This window comes from Dendrobates tinctorius, unplaced genomic scaffold (genome assembly GCF_039654945.1).
Source record: "Dendrobates tinctorius isolate UK_male_01 unplaced genomic scaffold, ASM3965494v1 ptg000003l, whole genome shotgun sequence".
Lineage (NCBI taxonomy): Eukaryota > Metazoa > Chordata > Amphibia > Anura > Dendrobatidae > Dendrobates > Dendrobates tinctorius.
Window position 1 is genome coordinate 19813766 of NW_027361671.1, and position 27396 is coordinate 19841161.

General features: G+C 43.2%; 1 protein-coding gene across 1 annotated transcript in view; it reads left to right on the plus strand.

Annotated features, from left to right (window-relative positions):
• ADGRV1 (adhesion G protein-coupled receptor V1) overlaps positions 1-27396 on the plus strand; it is a 732030-nt gene that overhangs the window by 121370 nt on the left and 583264 nt on the right. The window contains exons 13-16 of the mRNA XM_073580638.1: positions 10709-10835; positions 17048-17233; positions 21471-21651; positions 24309-24472. Coding sequence (XP_073436739.1) covers positions 10709-10835; positions 17048-17233; positions 21471-21651; positions 24309-24472 — 658 coding nt within the window. The remainder of the gene's footprint in view (positions 1-10708; positions 10836-17047; positions 17234-21470; positions 21652-24308; positions 24473-27396) is intronic.

Sequence of the window (27396 nt, forward strand, 5' to 3'; positions counted from 1 at the left end):
GTACTCAATAGCAGGAAAGAATTGTGTTTAAAAAAAAAAAAGGTGTGCGTATATTCTTTCCTCTATATCTCTGAGGCCGTAGGGGGAATTTTTTTTTCTCTCAATGGAGATAAAGCAATTGTCTGATCGTGTGGAGCAGCTCGCTGCGGAAGTGCGGGGAATTTCGCCCTACCTTGCTCGTTCGCATGCTGTTGAACCAAAAATCTCTACACCTGATGTATTTTTTGGGGATCGATCTAAATTTTTGAGTTTCAAAAATAATTGTAAATTATTTTTTGCCTTGAAGCCTAACTCGTCAGGGAGCTCCGCGCAGCAGGTTAAAATTGTCATCTCTTTGCTGCGTGGCGATCCCCAGGATTGGACGTTTTCTTTGAAAGCAGATGATCCTATTCTGACTAATGTGAACGCATTCTTTCAAGCTTTGATGAACCTAATGCTATTGATCAGGCTGAAAAGACCCTGTTGGCATTGAACCAGGGTCGAGATTCTGCAGAGTTGTACTGTCAAAAGTTCCGAAAGTGGGCGGTCCTTACTACCTGGAATGATAATGCCTTGGCTGCTCTCTTTCAGAAGGGTTTGTCAGAAGCCGTAAAAGATACTATGGTGGGATTTCCTGTTCCCTCTGGTCTGGACGATTCTATGTCATTAGCCATTCAGGTTGATCGCGTTTACGTGAACGCAGGATTGCACGAGAGGTGTTGCCACCGGTTGAACAGACGTCTGAACCTATGCAATGTGATAGAGTTTTGCCTAAGGCGCAACGTCAGGAGTTCAGAAGGCATAATAAGCTGTGTTTTTTCTGTGGAGATACCTCGCATATTATTTCTGTTTGTCCTAAACGAGAGAAACGCTTTGCACACACGTTTTCTGTTGGTGGTGTTCAACCTAAGTTTCGTCTGGCAATTACTCTGATCTGCTCCCTGTCCACATTTTCCGCCAAGGCTTTTGTGGATTCGGGAGCAGCTCTAAACCTAATGGACTTGGATTTTGCTAAACGTTGTGGATTTCCGATGACACCTCTGCAGACGCCTATCCCTTTGAGGGGGATTGATGCTACTCCTTTGGCTAAAAATAAACCTCAGTTTTGGACCCAGGTGGTCATGCGGGTCGCCCCAGACCATCAGGAAAATTGCAGATTTTTGGTGTTGCATGGTCTGCATGATGCCGTTGTTCTGGGGTTTCCCTGGTTGCAAATTCATAATCCAGTTTTGGATTGGAAATCTGTGTCTGTGGTGAGTTGGGGTTGTCGGTGTGCCTTTAGTGAGGCTCCATTTTTTTCCACCTCTCCTCAGTCGCATGATGTTCCTGACTATTTGGCGGACTCTTATGATGTATTTAGTGAGAATGAGTCTGCGTCCTTGCCTCCTCATAGGAGTTATGACTGTGCAATTGAACTAAGCCCGGGGTGTAAATTTCCCAAGGGTCGGCTCTTCAATTTATCTGTACCCGAGCACGAGGCTATGCGGTCCTATATTAAGGAAGCCTTGGAGAAGGGTCATATTAGACCATCCTCGTCACCCTTAGGTGCCGGTTTTTTTTTGTGGCCAAAAAGGATGGTTCTTTAAGGCCTTGTATTGATTATCGTGCCCTCAATAAAATTACTATTAAATATCAGTATCCGTTACCCCTGATTTCGGATCTATTCTCTAGAGTTAGAGGTGCTTGCTGGTTTACCAAGCTTGACCTCAGGGGGGCGTATAATCTTATCCGCATTAAGCAGGGGGATGAGTGGAAGACGGCGTTTAATACTCCGGAGGGACATTTTGAGTACCTGGTGATGCCTTTTGGGCTCACTAATGCCCCTTCTGTCTTCCAGTGCTTCATGAACGATATTTTCCGAGATTTTGTCGATAAATTTTTGATTATCTATCTGGATGGTATTTTGATCTTCTCCAAGGATTGGGATTCTCATGTGGAACATATTCGGACTGTGTTCCGGATCTTGAGGGAGAATTCCCTGTATGTCAAAGGATCGAAATGCCTCTTTGGAGTACAGAGGATTTCATTTTTGGGATTTATTTTGTCTCTGTCAACTATTGAAATGGACCCGGCCAAGGTACAGGCCATTTATGATTGGGTTCAGCCCACTTCTTTGAAGGCCCTCCAGAAGTTTTTGGGTTTTGCTAATTTTTATCGGAAATTTATAGCAAAATTTTCTAGTATTGCCAAGCCATTGACTGATCTGACTAAGAAGGGTGCTAATGTGTTGAATTGGTCTCCGGAGGCTGTTGCTTCCTTTCAGGAGCTGAAGCGAAGATTTACCTCCGCCCCGGTTTTGCGGCAACCTGATGTCTCACTCCCGTTCCAGGTAGAGGTGGATGCTTCTGAGATTGGTGCAGGAGCTGTTTTGTCCCAAAAGGATCCTGTAACAGCTAAAATGAATCCCTGTGCTTTCTTTTCCCGAAAGTTCTCTCCATCTGAACGTAACTATGATGTGGGGAATCGGGAACTGTTGGCCATGAAATGGGCATTTGAGGAGTGGAGACATTGGTTGGAGGGAGCTAAACATCAAGTTGTGGTCCTCACTGACCACAAGAATTTGATTTATCTAGAGTCGGCTAAACGCTTGAACCCTAGACAAGCTAGGTGGGCCTTGTTTTTTACATGTTTTGATTTTGTGGTCTCTTTTCTTCCTGGAACTAAGAATGTCAAGGCAGACGCCCTCTCTAGGAGTTTCTTTGCTGATTCTCCTGTGGTGACCAAGCCTACTACCATCTTAGGCGAAGGGGTAGTTCTTTCTGCCATCTCGCCCGATTTGAGACTTGCTCTGCAAGAGTTCCAGGAGGACAAACCTGAGCGTTGTCCCAGTGGAAAGTTGTATGTTCCTGACCAGAGGAAGAAGAGAGTGATGTCTGAAGTTCATTGCTCTGCATTGGCTGGTCATCCAGGTATTTTTGGTACTAGAGATCTGGTGAGTCGCTCTTTTTGGTGGCCCACCTTGTCTCATGATGTCAGGAATTTTGTGCAGTCCTGTGGGACTTGCTCCCGGTCTAAATCTTGTTCTCGTTCTATTGGGTTGTTGATGCCTTTGCCTGTCCCCAGGAGGCCATGGACCCATATTTCAATGGATTTCATCTCTGATAGGCCGGTCTCTCAAAGAATGACTGTTATTTGGGTGATTTGTGATAGGTTCTCTAAGATGGTTCATCCTGTACCACTCCCTAAGTTTCCATCTTCCTCTGAGTTGGTGCCCTGTTTTTGCATCAGGTGGTTCGCTTACACGGGATTCCTGAGAACATTGTATCTGACAGAGGAGTTCAGTTTGTGTCTAGATTTTGGAGGACTTTCTGTTCCAAGCTGGGAATTCAGTTGTCCTTCTCCTCTGCTTTTCACCCTCAGACCAATGGGCAGACAGAGAGAACAAACCAGACCTTGGAGTCGTATTTGAGATGTTTTATTTCCACTGATCAGGATGATTGGGTTTCATTTTTGCCCTTGGCCGAATTTGCTTTACATAATAGAGCTAGTTCTGCCACTTTGATGTCACCTTTTTTTTGTAACTTTGGGTTTCATCCTTGATTTTCTTCAGGGCAGGTGGAGCCTTCTGCCTTCCCAGGTGTTGACACTGTGGTGGAGAGAATGCACCAGATCTGGGACCAAGTGGTGGATAAGTTATCTCTCTCCCAGGAAAAGGCCCAGCGGTTTTCCAATCGACATAGGACCATTGGTCCCCAGTTTAAGATTGGTGATATGGTGTGGTTATCATCAAAAAATATTGCTAAGAAGGTGGCTTCTCCTAAGTTTAAGCCTAAATTTATTGAACCTTACAAGATTTTGGAGATTATTAATCCGGTCTCTTTCCGTTTGGCTCTTCCTGTCACATTTAAAATCCATAATGTGTTCCATAAGTCCTTGTTGAAGAGGTTTGTTGAACCAGTTGTTCCTGGGGTGGCACCTCCGGACCCTGTATTGGTTGAAGGTAACATGGAATATGAGGTAGAGAAAATACTGGATTCCCGTCTGGCTAGACGGAGACTCCAGTATTTGGTTAAGTGGAAGGTTATGGTCAGGAGGATAATTCCTGGGTCTCTGCCTCTGATATTCATGCCAAAAGATTGGTGCGTGCCTTTCATCGGGCTCACCCTGATCGCCCTGGTGGCGTGGTTGAGGGTTCGGTGACCCCTCCTCAAGGGGGAGGTACTGTTGTGAGTTCATTTTCCCCTTCGTCACTGAGGTCTGGTGAACTCCCTATTCTGGTGAAGGAAGGTAATGAGCCTGATTATCAGGCACCTGAACCTGATGAGGATGACTGGCTGAGTGGAGTCACGGACTGGATATAAGGCTGCCGACGCCCTTCTGCCCTGCGGGTGATTTCTGTGTGGACTTCTAGGACACCAGTCTGATTCCTGCTCCTCTAAGCTAAGTTTTTCTGCTTTGCCTGTTTGCATTAGTGTTTTGTTTTTTGTTTTCCTTGCTTTTCTGGATTCTGTCATTCCCTGCTGGGGTGAGCTGAATCTCCTTTTTCCTGTAGCTCTGTATTCAGAATATTCCTGAGTACTGACATAGCTTTTTTGATGCCTAGCGTCTTCAGGGCCTTTTTCACTGTCAGTCTGTTGGCTCTTATTTTCATAGGGTTTTTCACGGATTGCAGACAGCAGCCTTCTTGTCCTTTCCTATCTAGCTAGATTGGGCCCCGTCTTTGCTCAGTCTATCTTTCTGCCTGCGTTAGTGTTTTCATCTTGCTTCACTGTCATTATATGTTGGGTGCTGCCTATTGCTTTGGGGTCTGCTCTGGGGCAGTTTAGTTTTCCCCTTTCTTTCTTTAGGCCTAGCTATTTCTCCGGCTGTGATCGAGGGGTCTAGGGCATCGTAGGAACCCCCCACGGCTACTGCTAGTTGTGTTGATAGGTTTAGGGGTCTGCAATCCGATAGCTGCCAACTTCTCTGGTTTTCTGGACTTAGCTAGCATTTCTGTTTTTGCCTCCTACGGTGACTCAATCATAACAGGCTTTAGTGGAAAACCCGTTGGTCGCTTCGTTATGCCACTCCAGGTTCTCCCCGGATTGTGGCACAGTGGTTCCACAACCACATGCGTAACACAGATGTTTCAAACAGCCTGAAGGGGGCTTCTTCAAAGAAAATAACTGCAAGAAGTACAGGGATTGGACTGCAGATGACAGGGTTAAAGTTATTTTCTTCAATGAATCTCCATTCAGCCTGTTTGGGAGTTCTGGAAGAATGCATATCTCATCATCTCCTGAAATTTCTAGGATACTAATTTTAGAAGATTTATCATTATGACACGGCCTTTAAAAAGGTGGACTTTCATTAACAGAGTCCTACTTTAAATTTCCTTTGTAACTAACAAATAAAGTAAAAGAACAGAATAATCCAGCTCACCGCACTGCCTTGCTGGTAGGATCCAAATCCTGCGCACGGATTTGACTAGGCAGTCAATCAATAGTAAAAAATAGGGAAGAAAGTTCCAGCGCCAGGAATGGAAAATTAAAAATCCATTTTATTGTGCCAATGCATATTAAAATTCCAGCAGGTACAGCATATCAGTCGGATGACTGCAGAACAACGCGTTTCGACGCCTCAGGTCTTAATCATGATTAAGACCTGAGGCGTCGAAATGCGTTGTTCTGCAGTCATCCGACTGATATGCTGTACCTGCTGGAATTTTAATATGCATTGGCACAATAAAATGGATTTTTAATTTTCCATTCCTGGCGCTGGAACTTTCTTCCCTATTTTTTAACAAATAAAGTAGCACTCTGTAACGTTATAACACGCAAGCATGACATATATGAAATTGGAATTACATTACTGCACTAGAAAATAGGAAAAAAATAAGATACTTGGCGTATAAATTAGCCAATTCATGTGTGCCCATTAGCCAACAAGAAGGCTATCCTCTTTGCGGGGAACCTAACCTAAAATGTTACCCTCCTGGGCTGCTAGTCTACAGTTTTGGGTAGGTGGTAACCTGCTGTGATTAAAAAAGCCATAGGTTGATGGGTGGAGTGCTCAGTCAGAGAGTCTATGTATACAAAATTCAAAGACTGACCATCACTTCCAAACAGAGAACAGGTGTGAACAAGATATATGGAGGTGACTACTCTTAGTATGCACCTCTTTACACCTGTTCTCTGTTAAAAGCCCCCGTCACACATAGCGATCTCGCTAGCTAGATTGCTGCTGAGTCACAAGTTTTGTGACGCAACAGCGATCTCACCAGTGAGATCGCAGTGTGTGACACTTACCAGCAACCGGGCCCCCCTGCCGGGTATCGCTGATCGTCCTGGAATGGCCAGGACATTTTTTTGAATGCTGGTCTCCCGCTGGCCAGCACGCATCGCTGCGTGTGGCAGGCGGGAGACCAGCGATTAGCGAGCCGGAGCTGGTAACCAAGGTAAACATCGCGTTTCTAAGCGCCACGCGGCGCTTAGAAACCCGACGTGTACCTTAGTTACCAGCACGCTGGTGCAGGGAGGTGGTAACCAAGGTATACACTGGGTTTCTAAGTGCCGCGCGCAGCTTAGAAACCCGATGTGTACCTTGGTTACCAGCTCCCTGCACCAGCGCGCTGGTAACTAAGGTACACAGTGGGTAACTAAGTGACGTGCGTCGCTTGTTACCCGCGTGTAGCTGTCCTGATCGCTGGTGAAGCTGCCTGTTTGACAGCTCACCAGCGATCATGTAGCGACACACCAGCGATCCTGACAAGTTCACATCGTTGTCGGGATCGCTGGTGAGTCGCTATGTGCGACGGGGCCCTTAAAGTGATGGTCAGTCTTTGATGTTTAAATTCCCTTTGAGCTTGAGAAGCTTTTCTAAATATAGCTTTATGACTTAACATGAAACAATTTGTTGAAAAATTTCCATACATAAAATGTAAAGTTGTTTTCCTGTTTTAGGACATATCGACAAAATATACCTGGTACTGAACTTGGATGTCCCATTCGTGGACTCTAAGTACCCACAGAATAATTTGATAAAGGTTTCACTCAAGCTTTAATACATTTTTTTAAAGTTCTGTAAAGGACCATATTTCTTGCTTTTGTCTTGTCTAAGTTGTTTCATTATTTATACACAGTGTATTTCCACATATTGTGCACTAGCAATTGGTTTTCAAAACAGTTTTTTTTGCTTAATTTGGATGTATAATTGTTATCAGCTAAGATTTTTTGCTCCTAGACCACAAGTTATCTTACCTTCACCTCCTTTCGCCCTAAGACGTGTTATATGCAAGAAAAATAGTACTTTACCTAACTTTTACCAAGTCTATGATGTATACAGTTAGAAATTCTCTGCATATAGATTACATATACAATGCTATTCCATTAGACTTTAGATGTTAATCATATAGCATATAATTACAAAAGCGCACTGCTCACTGGATCCAGTTAAATCTTTCTGAAGGTCTTTTGCAGTCAAGTGGGGTTTCTGATTTGCCTCTCTAGTAATCCTATGAGGAGCTCTCACTGAAACTTTGCTTGGTCTTCCAGTCATTATCTTGACCTCCACTGTACCTGTTAACTGCCATTTCTTAATTACATTTTGAACTGAGGAAAGAGCAACTTGAAAACGTTTTGCTTTCTTCTTATAGCCTTCTCCTGCTTTGTGAGCCTTCACCATTTTCATTTTCAGAGTACTTGGCACCTGCTTAGAAGAACTCATGGCTGCTGTTGTTTGGCACAAAGATAGAGGTGGCTGGGTGTCACAGGGTCCTTCTCCTGTATCACACAATCAACAGAGCGAGGGGAGTGTGAACAATCCCAAGACCTTTATTATAGGCAAAATTAGAAGGTCCATAAACAATCCACCACACAGAGGATACAATAGTCCAGAACACGTATTCAGTTCAGTAACGGGATAAAATGTCCAGGGAGATGAGAGTCCAAAAATCTAGCAGCCAGAGGATAAAATGGGTCCACACGCTTCCCTTTCTCTCTGACGTGCTGTGTTCACACGATGCTCTCCACACAGGAACTAACTTTCCCCTTCCTGTCCTTTCCAGCCCCCTCCCAATGTCCAGGAGTAGTCAGATGGGTTGGGGTGGTTTTCAGGTGCCTGGGATATTAAGACACTACAGGGGGTCATCAAGAGACAGATACAGTCAGGCTGCAGACATACAAGGCAACAAGAAAAACACTATGAAAATCAGTGAAATAGAAATATACACAAAATGATATCCACGTAGCATATCACACCATCACACTGGGTTTTTATAAATCTGGGAAATTTTCATCACCTGCCATTTCCCAATGATGATAGTGAACAAGCCATAACCCTAACAGGCTAATTAAGATCTGAAACCTTGGTTAAAGTTATGTGAGCACCAAAATCTGCATCGGCCCATTTTCCTTTTTGTAATTTTTAAAAAGAGGAATTTATATATTATATATATACACTCACTGGCCACTTTATTAGGTACACCTGTCCAACTGTGTGTTAAGACTTAATTTCTAATCAGCCAATCACATGGCGGCAACTCAGTGCATTTAGGCATGTAGACATGGTCAAGACAATCTCCTGCAGTTCAAACCGAGCATCAGTATGGGGAAGAAAGGTGATTTGAGTGCCTTTGAACGTGGCATGATTGTTGGTGCCAGAAGGGCTGGTCTGAGAATTTCAGAAACTGCTGATCTACTGGGATTTTCACGCACAACCATCTCTAGGGTTTACAGAGAATGGTCCGAAAAAGAAAAAAAATCCAGTGAGCGGCAGTTCTGTGGCCGGAAATGCCATGTTGATGCCAGAGGTCAGAGGAGAATGGGCAGACTGGTTCGAGCTGATAGAAAGGCAACAGTGACTCAAATTGCCACCCGTTACAACCAAGGTAGGCAGAAGAGCATCTCTGAATGCACAGTGCGTCGAACTTTGAGGCAGATGGGCTACAGCAGCAGAAGACCACACTGGGTACCACTCCTCTCAGCTAAGAACAGGAAACTGAGGCTAAAATTTGCACAAGCTCATCGAAATTGGACAGTAGAAGATTGGAAAAACGTTGCCTGGTCTGATGAGTCTCGATTTCTGCTGCGACATTCGGATGGTAGGGTCAGAATTTGGCGTAAACAACATGAAAGCATGGATACATCCTGCCTTGTATCAACGGTTCAGGCTGGTGGTGGTGGTGTCATGGTGTGGGGAATTTTTTCTGGGCACTCTTTGGGCCCCTTGGTACCAATTGAGCATCGTTGCAACGCCACAGCCTACCTGAGTATTGTTGCTGACCATGTCCATCCCTTTATGACCACAATGTACCCAACATCTGATGGCTACTTTCAGCAGGATAATGCGCCATGTCATAAAGCTCGAATCATCTCAGATTGGTTTCTTGAACATGACAATGAGTTTACTGTACTCAAATGGCCTCCTCAGTCACCAGATCTCAATCCAATAGAGCATCTTTGGGATGTGGTGGAACGGGAGATTCGCATCAGGGATGTGCAGCCGACAAATCTGCGCCAACTGTGTGATGCCATCATGTCAATATGGTCCAAAATCTCTGAGGAATGCTTCCAGCACCTTGTTGAATCTCTGCCACGAAGAATTGAGGCAGTTCTGAAGGCAAAAGGGGGTCCAACCCCTTACTAGCATGGTGTACCTAATAAAGTGGCCAGTGAGTGTGTATATATATACTGTATATATATATATATATATATATATATATACAGTATATACAATATATATATATATATTGTGGTGCAGTGACCACTGTAACAGCTAGGGGGCACTGTATGGGTCATGCACACACGCATATCCATTGTGGTAATGGAGATAGGATGAATGGCAGGATGCTAAATGAGCGTTATGTATCCCAGGGGAGGTGGCCCTGGGATGGAAGCTTGAACGAGTGTTGATCAGCAGAGGTACTGCTGAGGTTTTGTTACAATGTATCAGGGAGAGCTTTCAGGTAGCTGGTTAGTCGGGTGGAACTAGTCACCTACAAACCCACCTAGGGGCGTGTGTATGAAGTAAAGCCTATATGTGTGGTTGTGAGTCTGAAGGACCTGCAATGAGGTCATAGCCATATGATGCTGTGGGTGTGGCTACGGACCATATAAGGTGACCAGGGTAGGTCACATGAGTGCCTGGATCTGATTGGTCCGTGTGGAAAGGTCCCAGAAGGCTGTCGTGCTGGAAGGTGGGTTACCTTCCTGAAGCGCACATGTGGACGCCGCTGACCGTGTGTGGCCTGTGTTTAATAGCCTGTGAATACTGGACAGTCCCCAGGAGGGAAGGGACGTCAGGTCTGAGAAGCAGCTAAGAGGTAACCCGGTCAGGGGGAATTAACTGAGACTGTAAAGCCTGGTTGCTGGACAAAGCACAGCCTGTGTAACCACAAGGCTAAGGGAGCGGTTCTCCACTAACAATCTTCATTTGGTCTGATGTAAGACTGTTGCTGCTATATGGTTTATGCTGCACAATAAACCAGATGGACTGATTTATGTGAACAACCCGTGCCTGACGTGATTAATCCGCTGCCGAGTAAGTGTCTCCCAACATGAACAATAGGCGCTACCTTACAATATATATATATATATATATACAGTATATATATATTGCCTTAAATACAAAGGAAATGTGTCATCTTTAACTTTAGTTCTTTTAGAGAACATTTCACCTTCAACTTGCTTAACTGTACACAATAACTGTAATTTTGATCAGAGGTGCTCATACTTTTACATGCCATTGTAAGTACCAACATTGTACATTATTACACTATGTAATTAATTTTCACTTGTTCCAAACACTCAAGGGTCAACGTGGAAAATCAAGTACTTAAGTCTGGATTTACCAGTTGTGAACTTACTATATTAGAAAATGATGACCCCGGAGGTGTGTTTGAGTTCTCTCCATTTTACAGAGGACCTTATAGTGTAAAAGTAAGTATTTTCTTTCATTTATCTGTTTAATTCATCTGCGGCACCTAAAGGGGTTTTCCCACCAACAAAACTTGATTTTAATCAATAGATCTTGGAATAATAAATGTATAGGAATACCGGTGAAAATAAACTAAAAAAAATGCTAGAAAAGATGGACCTGTGTCCTGATATATAATAGTATGGTTCCCGAATAATGTAAGGAACAATCTCTCCCAGTAGTGTTCGTGAGTTGGACCAGATTGTGTTCCAATGTAAGTATAGGATCCTAGTTCAGTTCTTTGCCACACTTTACCCCTCCAAAGGAAACTTCATAGGATTCATATTAACAAAAGCTCCAGATTGCTCCAATGTGTTTCATTTGTCAAATCATCAGGGGGGAGATAGAAACTAGAAAGGTGTAGAGGTCTTATAGAAAACAAGTTGATGGGTGCATACCCATCTTGCGTACAGACCTACTCTACCTACAATCCTACTGTTGCTACATCACTGTACAAATTATCCCACAACTATCACATCACTGTGCACATTATCTTACTATTACTACATCACTGTTCACATTGTCTTACTATTACTATATCACTGTGCACATTATCTTACTACTAGAGTTGAGCGATACCGTCCGATACTTCAAAGTATCGGATCGGAATGGATCGGCCGATCTTAAAAAAAAGTATCGGTATCGCCGATTCCGATACCGGAAGTCCCATTCAAGTCTATGGGACTTCCGGTATCGGAATAAGAAAAATCCTGTTTTTCCCTTGTACAGCCTCTCTGGGGTCTGTACGGGCCTTTCGGGGGGCTGTGCCGGCCTGCCAGGGGGTCTGTGCAGGCTCCGGTGGTCTGTGCCGGCCTGCCGGGGGGCTGTGCCGGCCTGCCAGGGGGCTGTGCCGGCCTGCCGGGGGGCTGTGCAGGCTCCGGGGGGCTGTGCAGGCATCGTCCGATGGGACTACAAGTCCCATCGGGCGATGCCTGCTACCATGACAGTGATTGACACATTAGCCAATGATGGGACAGTAGTAGTCCCATCATCCGGCTAATGTGTTGAATGTAAAAAAAAAAAAAAAATTACATGCTACATACATACAACATGCATACTACATACATGCTACATTCATACTACATATATACTACATGCAACATACATACTACATATATACTACATGCAACATACATACTACATATATACTACATGCAACATACATACTACATATATACTACATGCAACATACATACTACGTATATACTACATGCATGCAACATACATACTACATATATACTACATACATACTACATATATACTACATACATACTACATATATACTACATGCATGCTACATACATACTACATGCTACATACATACTACATATATACTACATGCATGCTACATACATACTGCATGCTACATGCATACCACATATATACTACATGCATGCTACATACATACTACATGCTACATACATACTACATATATACTACATGCATGCTACATACATACTACATGCTACATACATACCACATATATACTACATGCATGCTACATACATACTACATGCTACATACATACTACATATATACTACATGCATGCTACATACATACTGCATGCTACATGCATGCTACATACATACTACATACATACTACATGCTACATACATACCACATATATACTACATACATACTACATACAATACATTCATACAATACATACATAGACATACAGTACATATAACATAGAGTAACATACTTACCAATACTTGTCACATTGTTCCCCGAAGCCATTGTCTTTTACGGAATAAATATTAACATAACAAACCACAAAAATACTCACCCACGATCCGAAGCAGTCCACGAGTGTGTCCCACGACGATCTTGGGTAGAGAACTGCAGCATCAGCTGTTGCTGCCGTTCTCTACGGGCTGCAGGAATCCAATGACGGAAGGTAGGTATCCTTCCGCACTGTATTCCTCCGCCACTTAAAAAAAAAAAAAAGTCCCTAGTCTCACTTTATGCCATTGCTGTGTGGGAAATTCCCACGCAGCAATGGCATAAAGTGAGACTAGGGACTTTTTTTTTTTTTAAGTGGCGGAGGAATACAGTGCGGAAGGATACCTACCTTCCGTCATTGGATTCCTGCAGCCCGTAGAGAACGGCAGCAACAGCTGATGCTGCAGTTCTCTACCCAAGATCGTCGTGGGACACACTCGTGGACTGCTTCGGATCGTGGGTGAGTATTTTTGTGGTTTGTTATGTTAATATTTATTCCGTAAAAGACAATGGCTTCGGGGAACAATGTGACAAGTATTGGTAAGTATGTTACTCTATGTTATATGTACTGTATGTCTATGTATGTATTGTATGAATGTATTGTATGTAGTATGTATGTAGTATATATGTGGTATGTATGTAGCATGTAGTATGTATGTAGTATGTATGTAGCATGCATGTAGCATGCAGTATGTATGTAGCATGCATGTAGTATATATGTAGTATGTATGTAGCATGTAGTATGTATGTAGCATGCATGTAGTATATATGTAGTATGTATGTAGCATGTAGTATGTATGTAGTATGTATGTAGTATATATGTAGTATGTATGTAGCATGTAGTATGTATGTAGCATGCATGTAGTATATATGTAGTATGTATGTAGCATGTAGTATGTATGTAGCATGCATGTAGTATGTATGTAGTATGTATGTAGTATGTATGTAGCATGTAGTATGTATGTAGCATGCATGTAGTATATATGTAGTATGTATGTAGCATGTAGTATGTATGTAGTATGTATGTAGTATGTATGTAGCATGTAGTATGTATGTAGCATGCATGTAGTATATATGTAGTATGTATGTAGTATGTATGTAGTATGTATGTAGTATATATGTGTTATGTATGTAGTATGTATGTAGTATATATGTTAGAATCATAGAATCGTAGAGTTGGAAGGGACCTCCTGGGCCATCTGGTCCAACCCCCTGCTCAAAGCAGGATTCGCTAAATCATCCCAGTTAGATGTCTGTCCAGCCTCTGTTTGAAGACTTCCATTGAAGGAGAACTCACCACTTCTCGTGGCAGCCTGTTCCACTCATTGATCACTCTAACTGTCAAAAAGTTTTTTCTAATATCTAATCTGTGTCTCCTCCCATTCAGCTTCATCCCATTGCTTCTAGTCTTTCCTTGTGCAAATGAGAATAAAGTTGATCCTTCTACAATGTGACAGCCCTTTAGATATTTGTAGACAGCTATTAAGTCTCCTCTCAGTCTTCTCTTTTGCAAACTAAACATTCCCAAATCCTGCAACCTTTCCTCATAAGACAGGGTTTGCAGACCGGTCACCATTCTGGTCGCTCTTTTCTGAACTTGCTCCAGTTTGTTGATGTCTTTTTTAAAATGTGGTGCCCAAAATTGGACACAATATTCCAGATGAGGTCTGACCAAAGAGGAGTAGAGGGAAATAATTACTTCACGTGATCTAGACTGTATGCTTCTGTTAATACATCCTAGAATTGCATTTGCCTTTTTTGCTGCTGCATCACACTGTTGACTCATATTCAGTCTGTGATCTATTAGTATACCCAAGTCTTTTTCACATGTGCTGTCACTTAGCCCTATTCCTCCCATTCTATATATGCTTTTTTCATTTTTATTGCCCAGATGTAGTACTTTGCATTTCTCCCTGTTAAAAACCATTCTGTTAGTTGCTGCCCACTTCTCCAGTTTATTTAAATCTTTTTGAATCCTCTCTCTCTCTTCTCTAGTATTAGCTATCCCTCCTAGCTTTGTGTCATCAGCAAATTTAATCAGTTTACCCTCAATTCCTTCATCTAAATCGTTGATAAAGATGTTGAACAATGCAGGGCCCAGGACAGAGCCCTGTGGTACCCCACTTGAGACATTCTTCCAACTGGATGTGCAGCCATTTACGACCACTCTTTGGGTCCGATCACTAAGCCAGTTATGAATCCACCTAACAGTTGCCTTGTCCATTCCATACTTAGTCATTTTTTCAATAAGGATTGTATGAGAGACTTTGTCAAATGCTTTGCTGAAGTCAAGATATACTATATCTACAGCATTTCCTTGATCCACCCATGTGGTATGTATGTAGTATGTATGTAGTATGTATGTAGCATGTAGTATGTATGTAGCATGCATGTAGTATGTATGTAGTATTTTTTTTTTTTTTTTTAACATTTAACACATTAGCCGGATGATGGGACTACTACTGTCCCATCATTGGCTAATGTATCAATCACTGTCATGGTAGCAGGCATCGCCAGATGGGACTTGTAGTACCATCGGACGATGCTTGCACAGACCCCCGGACATCAGCACAGCCCCCCGGCAGGCCGGCACAGCCCCCCGGCAGGCCGGTACAGACCCCCACAGGGTGCACAGACCACCGGCAGGCCGGCACAGCCCCCCGGCAGGCCGGTACAGACCCCGGGCAGTCCACACAGCCCCCCGGCAGGCCGGCACAGCCCCCAGGCAGGCCGGCAGAGACCCCCGGAAGGCCCGAAATGACGGCGCATCATGATGCGCACACACCGCGCATCATGATGACGTCAGGCTGTCAATCAACTTTGAACTTCCGATTCCGATACCGACTTCCGATATTGAAAAAATATCGGAAGTCGGTATCGGAATTCCGATACAGCAAGTATCGGCCGATACCCGATACTTGCGGTATCGGAATGCTCAACACTACTTACTACTACTACATCACTGTGCACATTATCACACTACTATGACATTAATTTGAGCAAAAGGGTTCATATTATGTTGCTGCACAAGGCCTCTCCATGGGCTGGTGTTTGTGTCCTTCCCAAAGTGGTCATGCCGTGAATATCAAAGATCGCATGCAGATTTTGCGGGTGCGCATTGAAGTGGTATGCGCAGTATGCTTTTGCCCATCTGAGAGCAAAGCCGAAAAACAGTAGTGCCTCGGTTTTATGTGCCAAGCCTCTCCCTGAACGATCGCATGGCGCACGCGCCCAAACCCCAGTCACATAGGCATTTCTGCGCGTGCGCCGCTACCCCAGCTTCTCAAATCTCGTTTTGGCTGCTTTACTACATGGTCGCTCTACCTCCCCCCTCATATCCGGCGCATAGCTTCATATGGTATTTAAAACACACTGTCACCAATGATTAGTCATGGCACCACAGAAGGCGTAAGACACGCATGTGCACTACTGCTTTTCGGCTTTGCCCACAGTTGGGCAAAGCATACTGCGCACAAGCGAGATACCGCACGCGCAAAATCTGCACGCGATCTCTGATATTCACGACAAAGAATGCCAGGAGGGGTGGAGTGAGGGAACAGAGGCAACACCCATCAGACCGGACCGAACACAATACCATACAGCGCCGGACAAATAAAAAAGGTTTTTATGAGTGATACATGGGGAGTCAGGGGGTTTCAGAAGTAGTTGTGGAATGCATAGCTGACACCGAATTAACTGATGTTTTTAGCTGGTAGGCAAAAAAGTGGTGACAGGTTCCCTTTAAAGCTAACTCCTAATAAATGATGCCTGTGGATTGGGCATCATTTATCAGCTGACAGATTCCCTTTATGGTTCAATATGGGGCACCATGGTGACTTATACTCATGTACAACTCCAATGCTCAAGAAGTTGGGATACTGTGTAAAATGTAAAGAAAAAAAAAGAATGTAATGATTTGGAAATCAAAATTGTAGCCATATGTTTTACTCCTCAAAGCAGAGAATGTTAAAAGCTAGACATTTTTCTGTTTTATTTGAAACATTTTTACTAATTTAGAAATTGGTGACAGCAACACTTCTCAAAGTTTGGACTGGGCCATGTCTAACTTAGTGTACCATGGTCTGTAAACATCTGAGAAGTGAGTACACCAATTGCTGGAGTTTTGGGAGAGGAACGATGTCCCATTCTTATCTGATGTAGGATTCCAGTTGTTCCACAGCCCTGGGGTTTTAGGTCAATGTGTAAATTTAGTTCTTGAAATCTGATCATTGTCTGTATTCCTAAAATCTGTGCTAAATTGGTAGTTGAGAGCTTTGACACCATAGAAGCATCACTATCGATCATTGGAGAAATGGCAATGGCAATAGCAAACATCATCAGTAACTGAGTCTGAGAGGGTTTCATGTCTGGTGGGTGGTAATTTATTATTTAAAAGTGATAGTTTTCTGATTCTAAGTGAATGATATTTAATGATATTTTTTTGCCCAGGAGGGAGATTCTGTTGAACTCAGAATTGCTAGATCCAGGGGACTCCTCGTTCAACAGTTTCTGCGTTACACCATTGAACCAAAGGACAGCAATGAATTCTACGGAAATACTGGGATCCTGGAGTTTAAGACCGGTGAAAAGGAGATTGTAATTACATTGTTAACAAGGATGGATGGGATACCAGAGGTATTAGACTCTTTCCACTCCCTGGCTGCACTTCTTTCCTGATCTCTTTGTGCAGAGGTTAATGTTGTGGACAACTAACACTCACAGCGCTCAAGGAAAGGTTGTATACACTGCCACATGCTACAAAGGGAGCAATACATGATTAAGTAGTTATTAAGAACCTGTGAACCACTATTCAGATCACAGAGGATTGATAATGGTGTGAAAATCTCCTGACACCTAGTTAGCATAAAGAACCAATCATTTGCCAATTACACCAGCTTGCTATGCACAGAGCTGGGACTGGGGCTCTTGGATCTTTTGTTCCTGGCTTCTGGTGGAACATGTGAGATGCATGTGAATTTCAGCCACAGTGAAGTTGTCGTTAAGGACAAACTCATATGGTAAGCAACTATGGGAAACTGAACCACACTACCTGTGTCTCTATTAGCTTCTAGAACATGTAGTGAAGCTAAAAGACCATATACAGTGTGTATATACAGTATATATATATATATATACTGCTCAAAAAATAAAGGGAACACGTAGTACATTGTGTTGGTTAAGTGTTCCCTTTAGTTTTTTGAGCAGTATAAATCAATCAATCAATCAATATACAGTATATGCAGTATATATGTGAATATACTATTCAAATTATAGAGCATAATTAAAAGGGAACCTGTCACCAGGTTTGGCCGATACGAGTTACGGCCACCACCTTTGAGGGCTTAGGCTGGGTTCATATTGTGTTAGGGGGGCTGCGTTTAACGCATCCGTTACACATCGGCACTAACGCTGTGTAACGGATGCGTTAACGCCCCCATAGACGGCAATAATGTAGCGCATCGCTAACGCATGTCATAATCGGCATGCGTTAGCGATGTGCCGTCATTCTGTGACAGACCCTCGGTCGCGGTGTGCAGCGTTCCAGGGTCCGTCACTGCTAGCGCAGATGGAGCATTTGTGCTAGCGTGATTGCATAACGTGATCAGAAAATAGAGTAGCGTTAACGCAGTCCGTTTAACGCATGACTTGAAAGGACTGCATTAATGCTATGTGAACCTGGCCTTATCTATAATGCTGTAGATAAACCTCCGATCCAACCTGCAAGAGAAGAAAAATAAGTTTTATTATACTCACCCAGGGGCGGTCCGGTCCGATGGGTGTCGCAGGACCTGATCTGGCGCCCCCCATCTTCTTGCAATGCTCCTGCGCTGGCGTACTTATCTACCCATGAAACAAGCAGGAGGGCGGCATCGCAAGAAGATGGGAGGCGCTGAACCAGGACCTGTGACACCCATCTGACCGGACCGCCTTCCCCCGGGTGAGTATAATAAAACTGACTTTTCTTCTCTTGCAGGTCAGATCGGGGGCTCATCTATAGCATTATAGCATGCTGTAGATAAGCCCTGAAAGGCTGTGGCCGTATCTTATATCGACCAAACCTGGTGACAGTTGAGATGACGTTGTATATTATGATTCAGTAAGTTATGCAGAAACTATACAGACTAAACATTGACTTATCATGGTGTGTGTTCTGTAGATTGTAGAATAGGTTGTTTGCTTGGTGACCCTTCCCCCCATCAATAGACATCAGCTGTATCGGCAGAGAGTATGTCAGAAGTAGCATTATACTGTTTTCCTGTGTTGTATTGAATTTAGTTTTTCTTTCCCATTTATTTCGGTTGACACACTGGGTCATCAAGAATTAGAGATGTTGTTTGAACCCACTTGCTAAACGAAATGAGGAGTTCTTGACCTAGGAAGGTTTGACTCAGCTCCCCTTTCAACCTCCATCTTATGTAACACCTACACCTACAATAACCACAGACACATTCCAAGCCTTTTTGGATAAATAGGCCACAGCAGCCTTATTTATTAGCATATTTACATACAAAAATGAACATATCAATATGACAAATAAGGAACGGGTTCTATGGAAGCCATGCCCCAGCTTTGTTGCGCCATTAGCCACACCTTAGGCCCTTAACTGCACCACATCGGTTCGAGGATCCTCCTGTTTATGCCCTCAACCGCACCACAATGGTTCGAGGACCCTACTGAATGGCGCCACCAATTAAATTGATCCACTGAGACCTCAGCCCAATAGGGACCCCTTTTATTTAAACTATACTTTAACCACCAAATAAAGCAAAATAGGGGAGGGGTAGGTAATTGCCCCACCAAAATGAGCCCCCTCCTCCCCCCTCTGCTACCATCACGTGGCTCTCCACAGACCCGTTCCCACCAACTGTCATGACATACAAGCAACCGAGCAACCCCCTCCAGACCTCATAAGTCACCCTAAATAAAACCATAACTATCTCCTATCAGCTTCCTAGGGCAGGTGGGTGGGACTCCGATGTATTAAGACTGTCCCTGCCCCTTCCAATCCCCCTTATATATCTATTCCCCTTAACCAATCAAATGGCCCCATTCACACCCCCTTTTACTAACTCTCACCATAATTTGAACCGGAACCACTCCAACCTTCCCTTATTCCACCACTTTAGATCCTTGACCCCCCGAAAACTCCATTTTAGTTTACTTCTCCTTAACCCCTATTATGGCCTGGCGTACATGGTCATGAGGCCCTCCCCCCTACAGCCTGTGGCTTGCAGTACGGGCCCCACTTGAATGTTAGAAGCCCTCTCTTACTTTATAATGCCCTAATAGGATATATAGGATATTTTCTGATATATTGTGTTTTTATAAAAATGCACTTTTTTAACATTGTAGAATCTGTGCTAAAATAGTTCCGTTTAATAGTCCAAATTCTCTTAAACCACATTTGCTGTTCCCCAGACACTGCTGGATGCACACTTTAAATGCTCCCTCAAAGCACTCGGATGATCTGCGAGAACTGTTCAGCTGTTTAACCACAATAATAATCCATTCACCACTCTAGACCACTAGTGATACTGATCTTATAAGGGATGTCTACTCCTCTTTCTTCAGTTGCACAATGCTCCCTTGCCTCCTGTGTTAATGCTTGCCGGGATGTAATCCTCTCCTAAGATTGACAGGTTGGACTATTGACATGGTTGTACTGCTGAACTGTGCTGCGCACTCCCATGCCTTGCAGTGTCGGAGGAGCACAGGGGCAATGAGGCTAGTTGAATGCAGCGATCTGGTCAGCTTTGGAGCACTGCTTGCTGGCTAGAAACCATAGAGCATGCATGTGCTGTGCTCCTTGCATAGACTGACCCCTTTGATAGAAAGCAGAAAGGACCCATAATGTAAGTACAGAGCTCTTCAAAGTAAAAGTAAAAATATTTTGCTTCTTAAGAACAGAGTGGATTTTTTAACAAGAAGTAAATTACAAAGTTGCTGGTGTTTACAAGAACTTTTGCAGTTTTTCTCATTTAAGAAGTTCACAGCCTTAGACTATCAAGAACTAAGACATTAAAGGGGTTTTCCAATCTTTTATAGAGTTGTAATTCTCCTAGGAAATGCTAGCACCTTATAATTAATGGAGACTTTAATATATACATTTATCAAACAATGAAGGGACTGGTATAGCTCTGCATCCCCTTTACTAATTTTCCCCTGCACAGTAGCACCTTGGTCAACAACTGTGCAGGGAAGTTCTGTGCCGTGAATGGGTGTCAGCTTGTTGGCAGCATATTATTCAGGATACTCTCCAATCCTGTGACAACAGAGCTTCTTTATTCAGGAACAATATGCTTAATAGATCAGGAATAAATCATTTGTGTGTCTCTATCTGTGCAGCATCTACAGCAGGCTGCTTCTCTCATACACAGACACAGGAAAAACAGAAAATACAGATAGATCTGTGTGAGCCTCTGGGAGGTTTTTTTTGTTCTAACTTTATGAACAGCATACAAATCTAGCAACTAATCACTCAGACAGGAATGGCGTTGTTGCACCAAACATATTCCAATACACCTATAGTTAACTGCACAGCACATGGTAGGGGAACTGTTTGGGGAAACAGAGCGACACCAACTCTGAGGCTCCTTCATTGTCAAGGTCTATAAAGACTCTCACTGATAATAAAGTGATATCATAACGTGGCGATTGATAGAGATTGGAAAACCCCTCTAGTTCCCCAAACCTCCAAGGATCTTACCATAATCTGCCATCAACATTGGAATAAATGTGCCCAGTTTATTTCTTTTGTGCATTATGATTGTGGTTGTTTGGAATAATTCGTAAAGTGAAGTTTCTCGTTACCTTTAGATACTTGTCTTGTACATGCCTATAGGGACATCACTTTGTTCTGTTTGGTTCACAGTTGGATGAGATGTACTTGGTGGTGCTGAGCAGTCATGGAGAGTTTCCCAGCACAATGGGGGAAGCCATAAGAGTCAACATAACGATTTTAAAAAATGATGACCCACATGGAGTTATTGAATTCATCTCTCCGGGAATAGTAAGAACCATAAATGAAAGCAAAGGAAATAACATTCATAATGGTGAGAATAAGACAGTGAGAGTTGGTATATTTTATTCTGCTGAAGTTGTTACAAAGGAGAACCAATAATGCCCAACTAGTCATAGAACTTCACCAGGTCATGACATTGATCCTCAGGGCACTCGCTAACCTAACGGTTGCTGAAAGGAGACAACGATGCACTGGTCATGGTGTATTGCTGTTTTATACAAGTTAGGTTAGTAATTCAGATGAGACAAGCTGTAATGATATTAACATCCCGATCTGCCAACACTCACTTAGCAGACTACCGGTTTTAGCCTGCCAAATTGTTATATATTAATACAATAGAAGGAAGCAAAGTGGCACTGCTTTATCCCATAGTACTACTAGTCCAACATCACACATATGCTTCTGGACCTGCCACTGCCTTAGCGGTAGTGCTCAGTGGCGCTGTATAAGTCTTTAAATCCACCTACATAAACATAGATCAGAAAGTCACAGCACTCACCAAATGTGTAGAAAACATTTTCTATTTCATCAGCATCATAAGAACATGGTAACAAAAGCCTGTGGCCATTTTGAGCTATAAAGCACCTAGTCAGGTAATGGATGCGGCACTTTATTTTGAGACACAACCTTAAACTCTTTTTACCATATTATTATACCGCTGATGAAATAAAATACTTTTTCAACACGTCTTAGTGACTGCCGTAGATTGCTGATCTCCGCTTATGTGTGCCAAAGTATTATGTATGCCGTCACAAATATAAAGGGGTTGAGATAAAAGAAAATGGCATGTCTGGCGATGAGGTATTCCTTCTTGCTTGCCTAAATGTCCCCATACACTACACAAAGGACAATGCAGCCCCTTAGAGAAATGTACTGACTGGCATTGTGTGGAGACCTGCAGTGCCTGCCCTTACTGGGCAGTCAGCAGTGTCTACATCAGATGAAAACTCGTTAAAGGGAATCTGTCACCCCATTTTTGGCCTATCAGCTGCGGCCACAGCCATTAGGGGCTTATCTTCAGCATTCTGTAATGCTGTAGATAATCCCCTGATGTAACCTGAAAGATAAGAAAAACGAGTTTGATTATACTCACCCCGGCTTTCAGTCCGGTCCGATGGGTATGGCGGTCCGGTCCGGCGCTTCCCATCTTCGTACGATGATTTCCTCCTCCTTGCTTCATGCTGCGCTCCTGCGCAGGCGTACTTTATCTGCCCTGTTGAGGGCAGAGTAAAGCACTGCAGTGCGCAGGCGCCGGACCTCTCTGACCTTTCCCGGTGCCTACACACTGCAGTACTCTGCTCTGCCCTCAACAGGGCAGATAAAGTACGCCTGCGCAGGAGCCGAGGGAGAAGCAAGGAGGAGGACATCATCGTATGAAGATGGGAGGCACCGGACCGCGACACCAACCGCCCCCCGGTGAGTATACTCTAACTTGTTTTTCTTATCTTTCAGGTTTCATAAGGGGCTTATCTACAGCATTACAGAATGCTGTAGATAAGCCCCCTGATGACGGTGCCGGCAGTTGATAGGGCTAAAATGGGGTGACAGATTCCTTTTAATCAGATTCGCCTATTAAAGCAGTCAGGGACATAGCTCATACCATATTGATTGTTTTTCTGGAAGAACGACAATATCAGTTACAATGTAAAATCAGTTTTCTCATATCGTTCGTTTTTTATGCACCTGTTTTATGTGTTTAGCACAGATAGATCACTTGCCCATTACAGTGTATGGCCATGTTCACATTTCAATGTTGTTTTTCAGAGTGAGTGTTCACAAACAAAATGAATAGATCTGTGAAAAAAGTGAACAGCACACCGATAATATCCATGTGTCATCCGAGTACTGTCCATCTCATACTGTTTAATGGATTAGAGAAGCGTGCAAATTTTTATTTTTTTTTGCATATAAGAAAAACAGATGTCATACTGATTGTGAAAATGGACTAATAATTGGTGAAATCGCATCCAGCTCACTGATCAAAAACAGTCCTTTTTTTTTGCTTAGCAAAATAAAACCAGTGTCTGAATGAGGTCTTAGTGAAATGTCTGTGGTCTCCTTCTTTTTCTTAAAGAAGCACTCCTCCCAAGTTTTATCCTCTCAATATATTGCAGTCATCATACAATATATAGCACTGTGTACTTACAATTGCTCATTTTGCCCTTATACCCACTTAATTTTTCACTTTCCTATTAGGTCTATGACATCACTTGATTAAAAAGAGACTAGCTGAATCCTTCTATGTAGAAACAGAAGGTTTATTTTCCCTGCAGGATTTATCATTAGAACTACAATTCTACATCAATGCAAAGTCCCTGGCAGGTAAGAGGAGTGAAACAGCTGGGTCAGAACCTGAAAAAGAGATGACGCTGGGCTGCGTGGGATTTTGCAGTGATGTAGAATTGTAGGTCTAATGATGACTCATGCAGAAAAATGAGACTTCCTTTTCCTATATAGCGTTTACAAGGATTCAGCTAGGCAGTTTTTAATCACATGATGTCATAGACCTAATGGAAAACAGAAGAATGAGCTGGGTAGAAAGACAAAATGAACAACTGTTAGTACACAGTGCCATATAATATGATGACTGCAATATATTAAGAGGATAAAAACTTTGATAGGAATGCTTTTTTAATTATGAAATGTCATGATATGATTATGGATAAGCATCTATTTCTTTTTTTCTAGCTGCATTTGAAGTAATAAGGCGACAAGGCAGCTTCGGCAACATTAATGTGACCTGGTCAGTGAGCCCAGATTCTACTCCTGATGTTTACCCAGCTCATGGAGTGATTCAGTTTAGAGATGGGGAAACTATGAAGAATATAACTATTTCATCCAGCCCAGATGAGGTAAAGAGAATCATCTTTTCTCTGTACTAACAGTCTTGTAGAACCAACTTTCTAAAGTCTTGTAAACTACGGAAGATCATAGTTCTCACAGAGGATATCATATTATCAACTGACTAATTTTCTGGCATTCTATTTTCTTGCTGCTAACTTATGTATGTTTTGAACGCCAGATCATTATTGTCATGGATTCTTTCTGAACCATCACAGAGGCCCCATAGGACCATGAGGTGTATTTGTTTTGCCTGGAATGACAGAAAATCCATAACATTTTTGCCACAACATTCCAGATACTGGCGTTCTGACCCATTTTTTGTAAGATTGCTGGAAAAAACTCACCGCAGCTCTAACATATAAACCATGAATTAGCCCCATGGCCTGTGAGTGCCTGTCATAAAAGGATCTGTGTACACGGCCTTGATAATAAGCCTCATTTATCAAAGCTGCCTAATAGAATAAGAAGCCTCGATGGCCGCAGCAATTATTCACAGCTCGGATTTGGTTTTTAACTTTTCTAGTAAAATTTAATCTGCGATGTGATTGGTTGCTGCAGACATCACTGCTTGTTTTACACACAGTTTTGATAAATGAGACCGCTTGTTAAAATATTGCATACACAACAGTAAAACTGTCTAATTTGTGCTATCCATTTGTTAGACTTTTAGATGACTTTAGTATATGTTTTCCTTGACTTTGTGATCTTGCACACTGTGGTTTGTTGCAACATTTTGCTTTTGTCAAGTAAAGCTTCACCTTTGATTGACATTTGTTATATAGCAATTTAATGTACAATCTACCAAGGTGATTTCTTTCTTACATTTTTTTCGTTAGGTCTCTCACCTGTTTCCAGTTTCTCAGTTTCTGATGTTGAGAGGCCATTGTTAGAAGTCTCTATATTAAATCCTTTTGGTTTGTTTTTCTTTAATGGCATGGTATTTTGTTTGCACCTTAGGTACTAATAATCCAATTTTGATGGATGTTTCATAATTGATCAGTGCTATAACTAGAGTATCCTTCACACAGGCAATAAATTCAGTGTACCCACCGCCCATCCCAATGTCACTTGCACGCAACACACATCTCTATTCTTCCCGGCTCTTTCCCCCCACCATCTCTATATATATTTTTGTAGTAGTGATTAGAAATGAGTGAATAAATTTGCAAGACCTTAGTTCTGCAGTGACATCAGTATTCGGTGCCCTGCAAATCTCTTCCTTCCTGCTGCAATCCTCAGCACCTCTTCTAATTATTCGGGTGATGTCATCATTGCAGCATGATGCACGGGCGATTTCATGCAGGTCTTCTAGTTAAAACTACCACCTGGGATGCCAGCAGGTAGGCGTACATTTGCAGGGCCACCGTCTGTTGCTTCTGGACTTAGAGCCCATGGAACAATTCGCTCATCTCTATTATGTAATGCAAAATCACCTTAAAGAAAAGTATTGAGGTGGTGGGTACTTCATTCCAGGGGTAGCCCCAAAGTTACTGCTTTAGTTGAAATTAACATATATTTAGCGGTACAATGCCAAGCATGTAAGGCTAGTTTCACACTAGCGCTTTTGAGCGCAGCGACGGCCTGCGCACGGCCGCCGCTAAGCCCCGCCCCCCTGCCGCGCCTCCGCCTGTAGCTACGCCTACCGGTGCATGACGCTGCATGCGTCCTGCGTCCCCTATCTTTATCACCAAAGATAGCCTGCTGCAGTTTGGTTGCGCCGGCGCACCGTCAAAAAGGCGCATGCGCCGCCAAACGCATACTGCGCACGGCCTGCGCCCCCAGTGACAAAGATAGGGGACGCAGGACGCATGCAGCGTCATGCGCCGGTAGGCGGAGCTACCGGTGGAGGCGCGGCAGGGGGCAGGGCTTAGTGGCGGCCGTCGCTGCGCTCAAAAGCGCAAGTGTGAAACTAGCCTAACTCATGCTGTACTGTGCACATTTCTATTTCTATTTTAATCTGTTAATATATAGTGCTACAATACCACATACATAAATACTGCTACTAACCGTACACATAAATAATAACCTCTATATTATATACATAAATAGAAATTGTATAATATATTCATACATGTGTGATTGTACATATTTACAAACATTACTCAAAAACATATCCACATGCTACACACATTACACACATGTGCACACAAATATCTCATTACACTCAGGCTATGTGCACACGTTGCAGATTCACCTGCGGGTTTTTCCGCGCGGATCCGCAGGTAAAGTGACCTGCGGTTTTCCTGCGGATTAGCCTGCGGTTTTGCCCTGCGGTTTCACACCTCTACTATGTTAAGGCTATGTGCACACGTTGCGGATTCTGCTGCGTTTCCGCAGAGGTTTTGGCCCTGCGGAAACGCAACAGTTCCGCAGACATGGTACAGTACCATGTAACCCTATGGCTTTTCAAAACCGCTGTGCTCATGCTGCAGTTTTTTCTGCGCGGTTTTGCTGCGGTTTACAAACCGCAGCATGTCAATTGTTAGGCCGGATTCCGCAGCGGTTTCACACCTTTAACATAGTAGAGGTGTGAAACCGCAGGGCTAAACCGCAGGAAAACCGCAGGTCACTTTACCTGCGGTTTTACCTGCGGATCCGCACAGAAAAACCCGCAGGTGAATCTGCAACGTGTGCACATAACCTAAAGGTGTGAAACCGCTGCGGAAACAGCCCAAACAATTGACATGCTGTGGCTTGTAAACCGCAGCAAAACCGTGCGGAAAAAAACGCAGCGTGAGCTCAGCGGTTTTGAAATGCCATTGGATAACATGGTACTGTACCATGTCTGTGGAACTGCTGCATTTCCGCAGGGCCAAAACCGCTGCGGAAACGCAGCAGAATCCGCAACGTGTGCACATAGCCTCATACTTTTTACTTCTGTGTACAGCTGTTGTAATGAGACAGTGGGAAAGGAATTGTGGTGAGTTGAGGA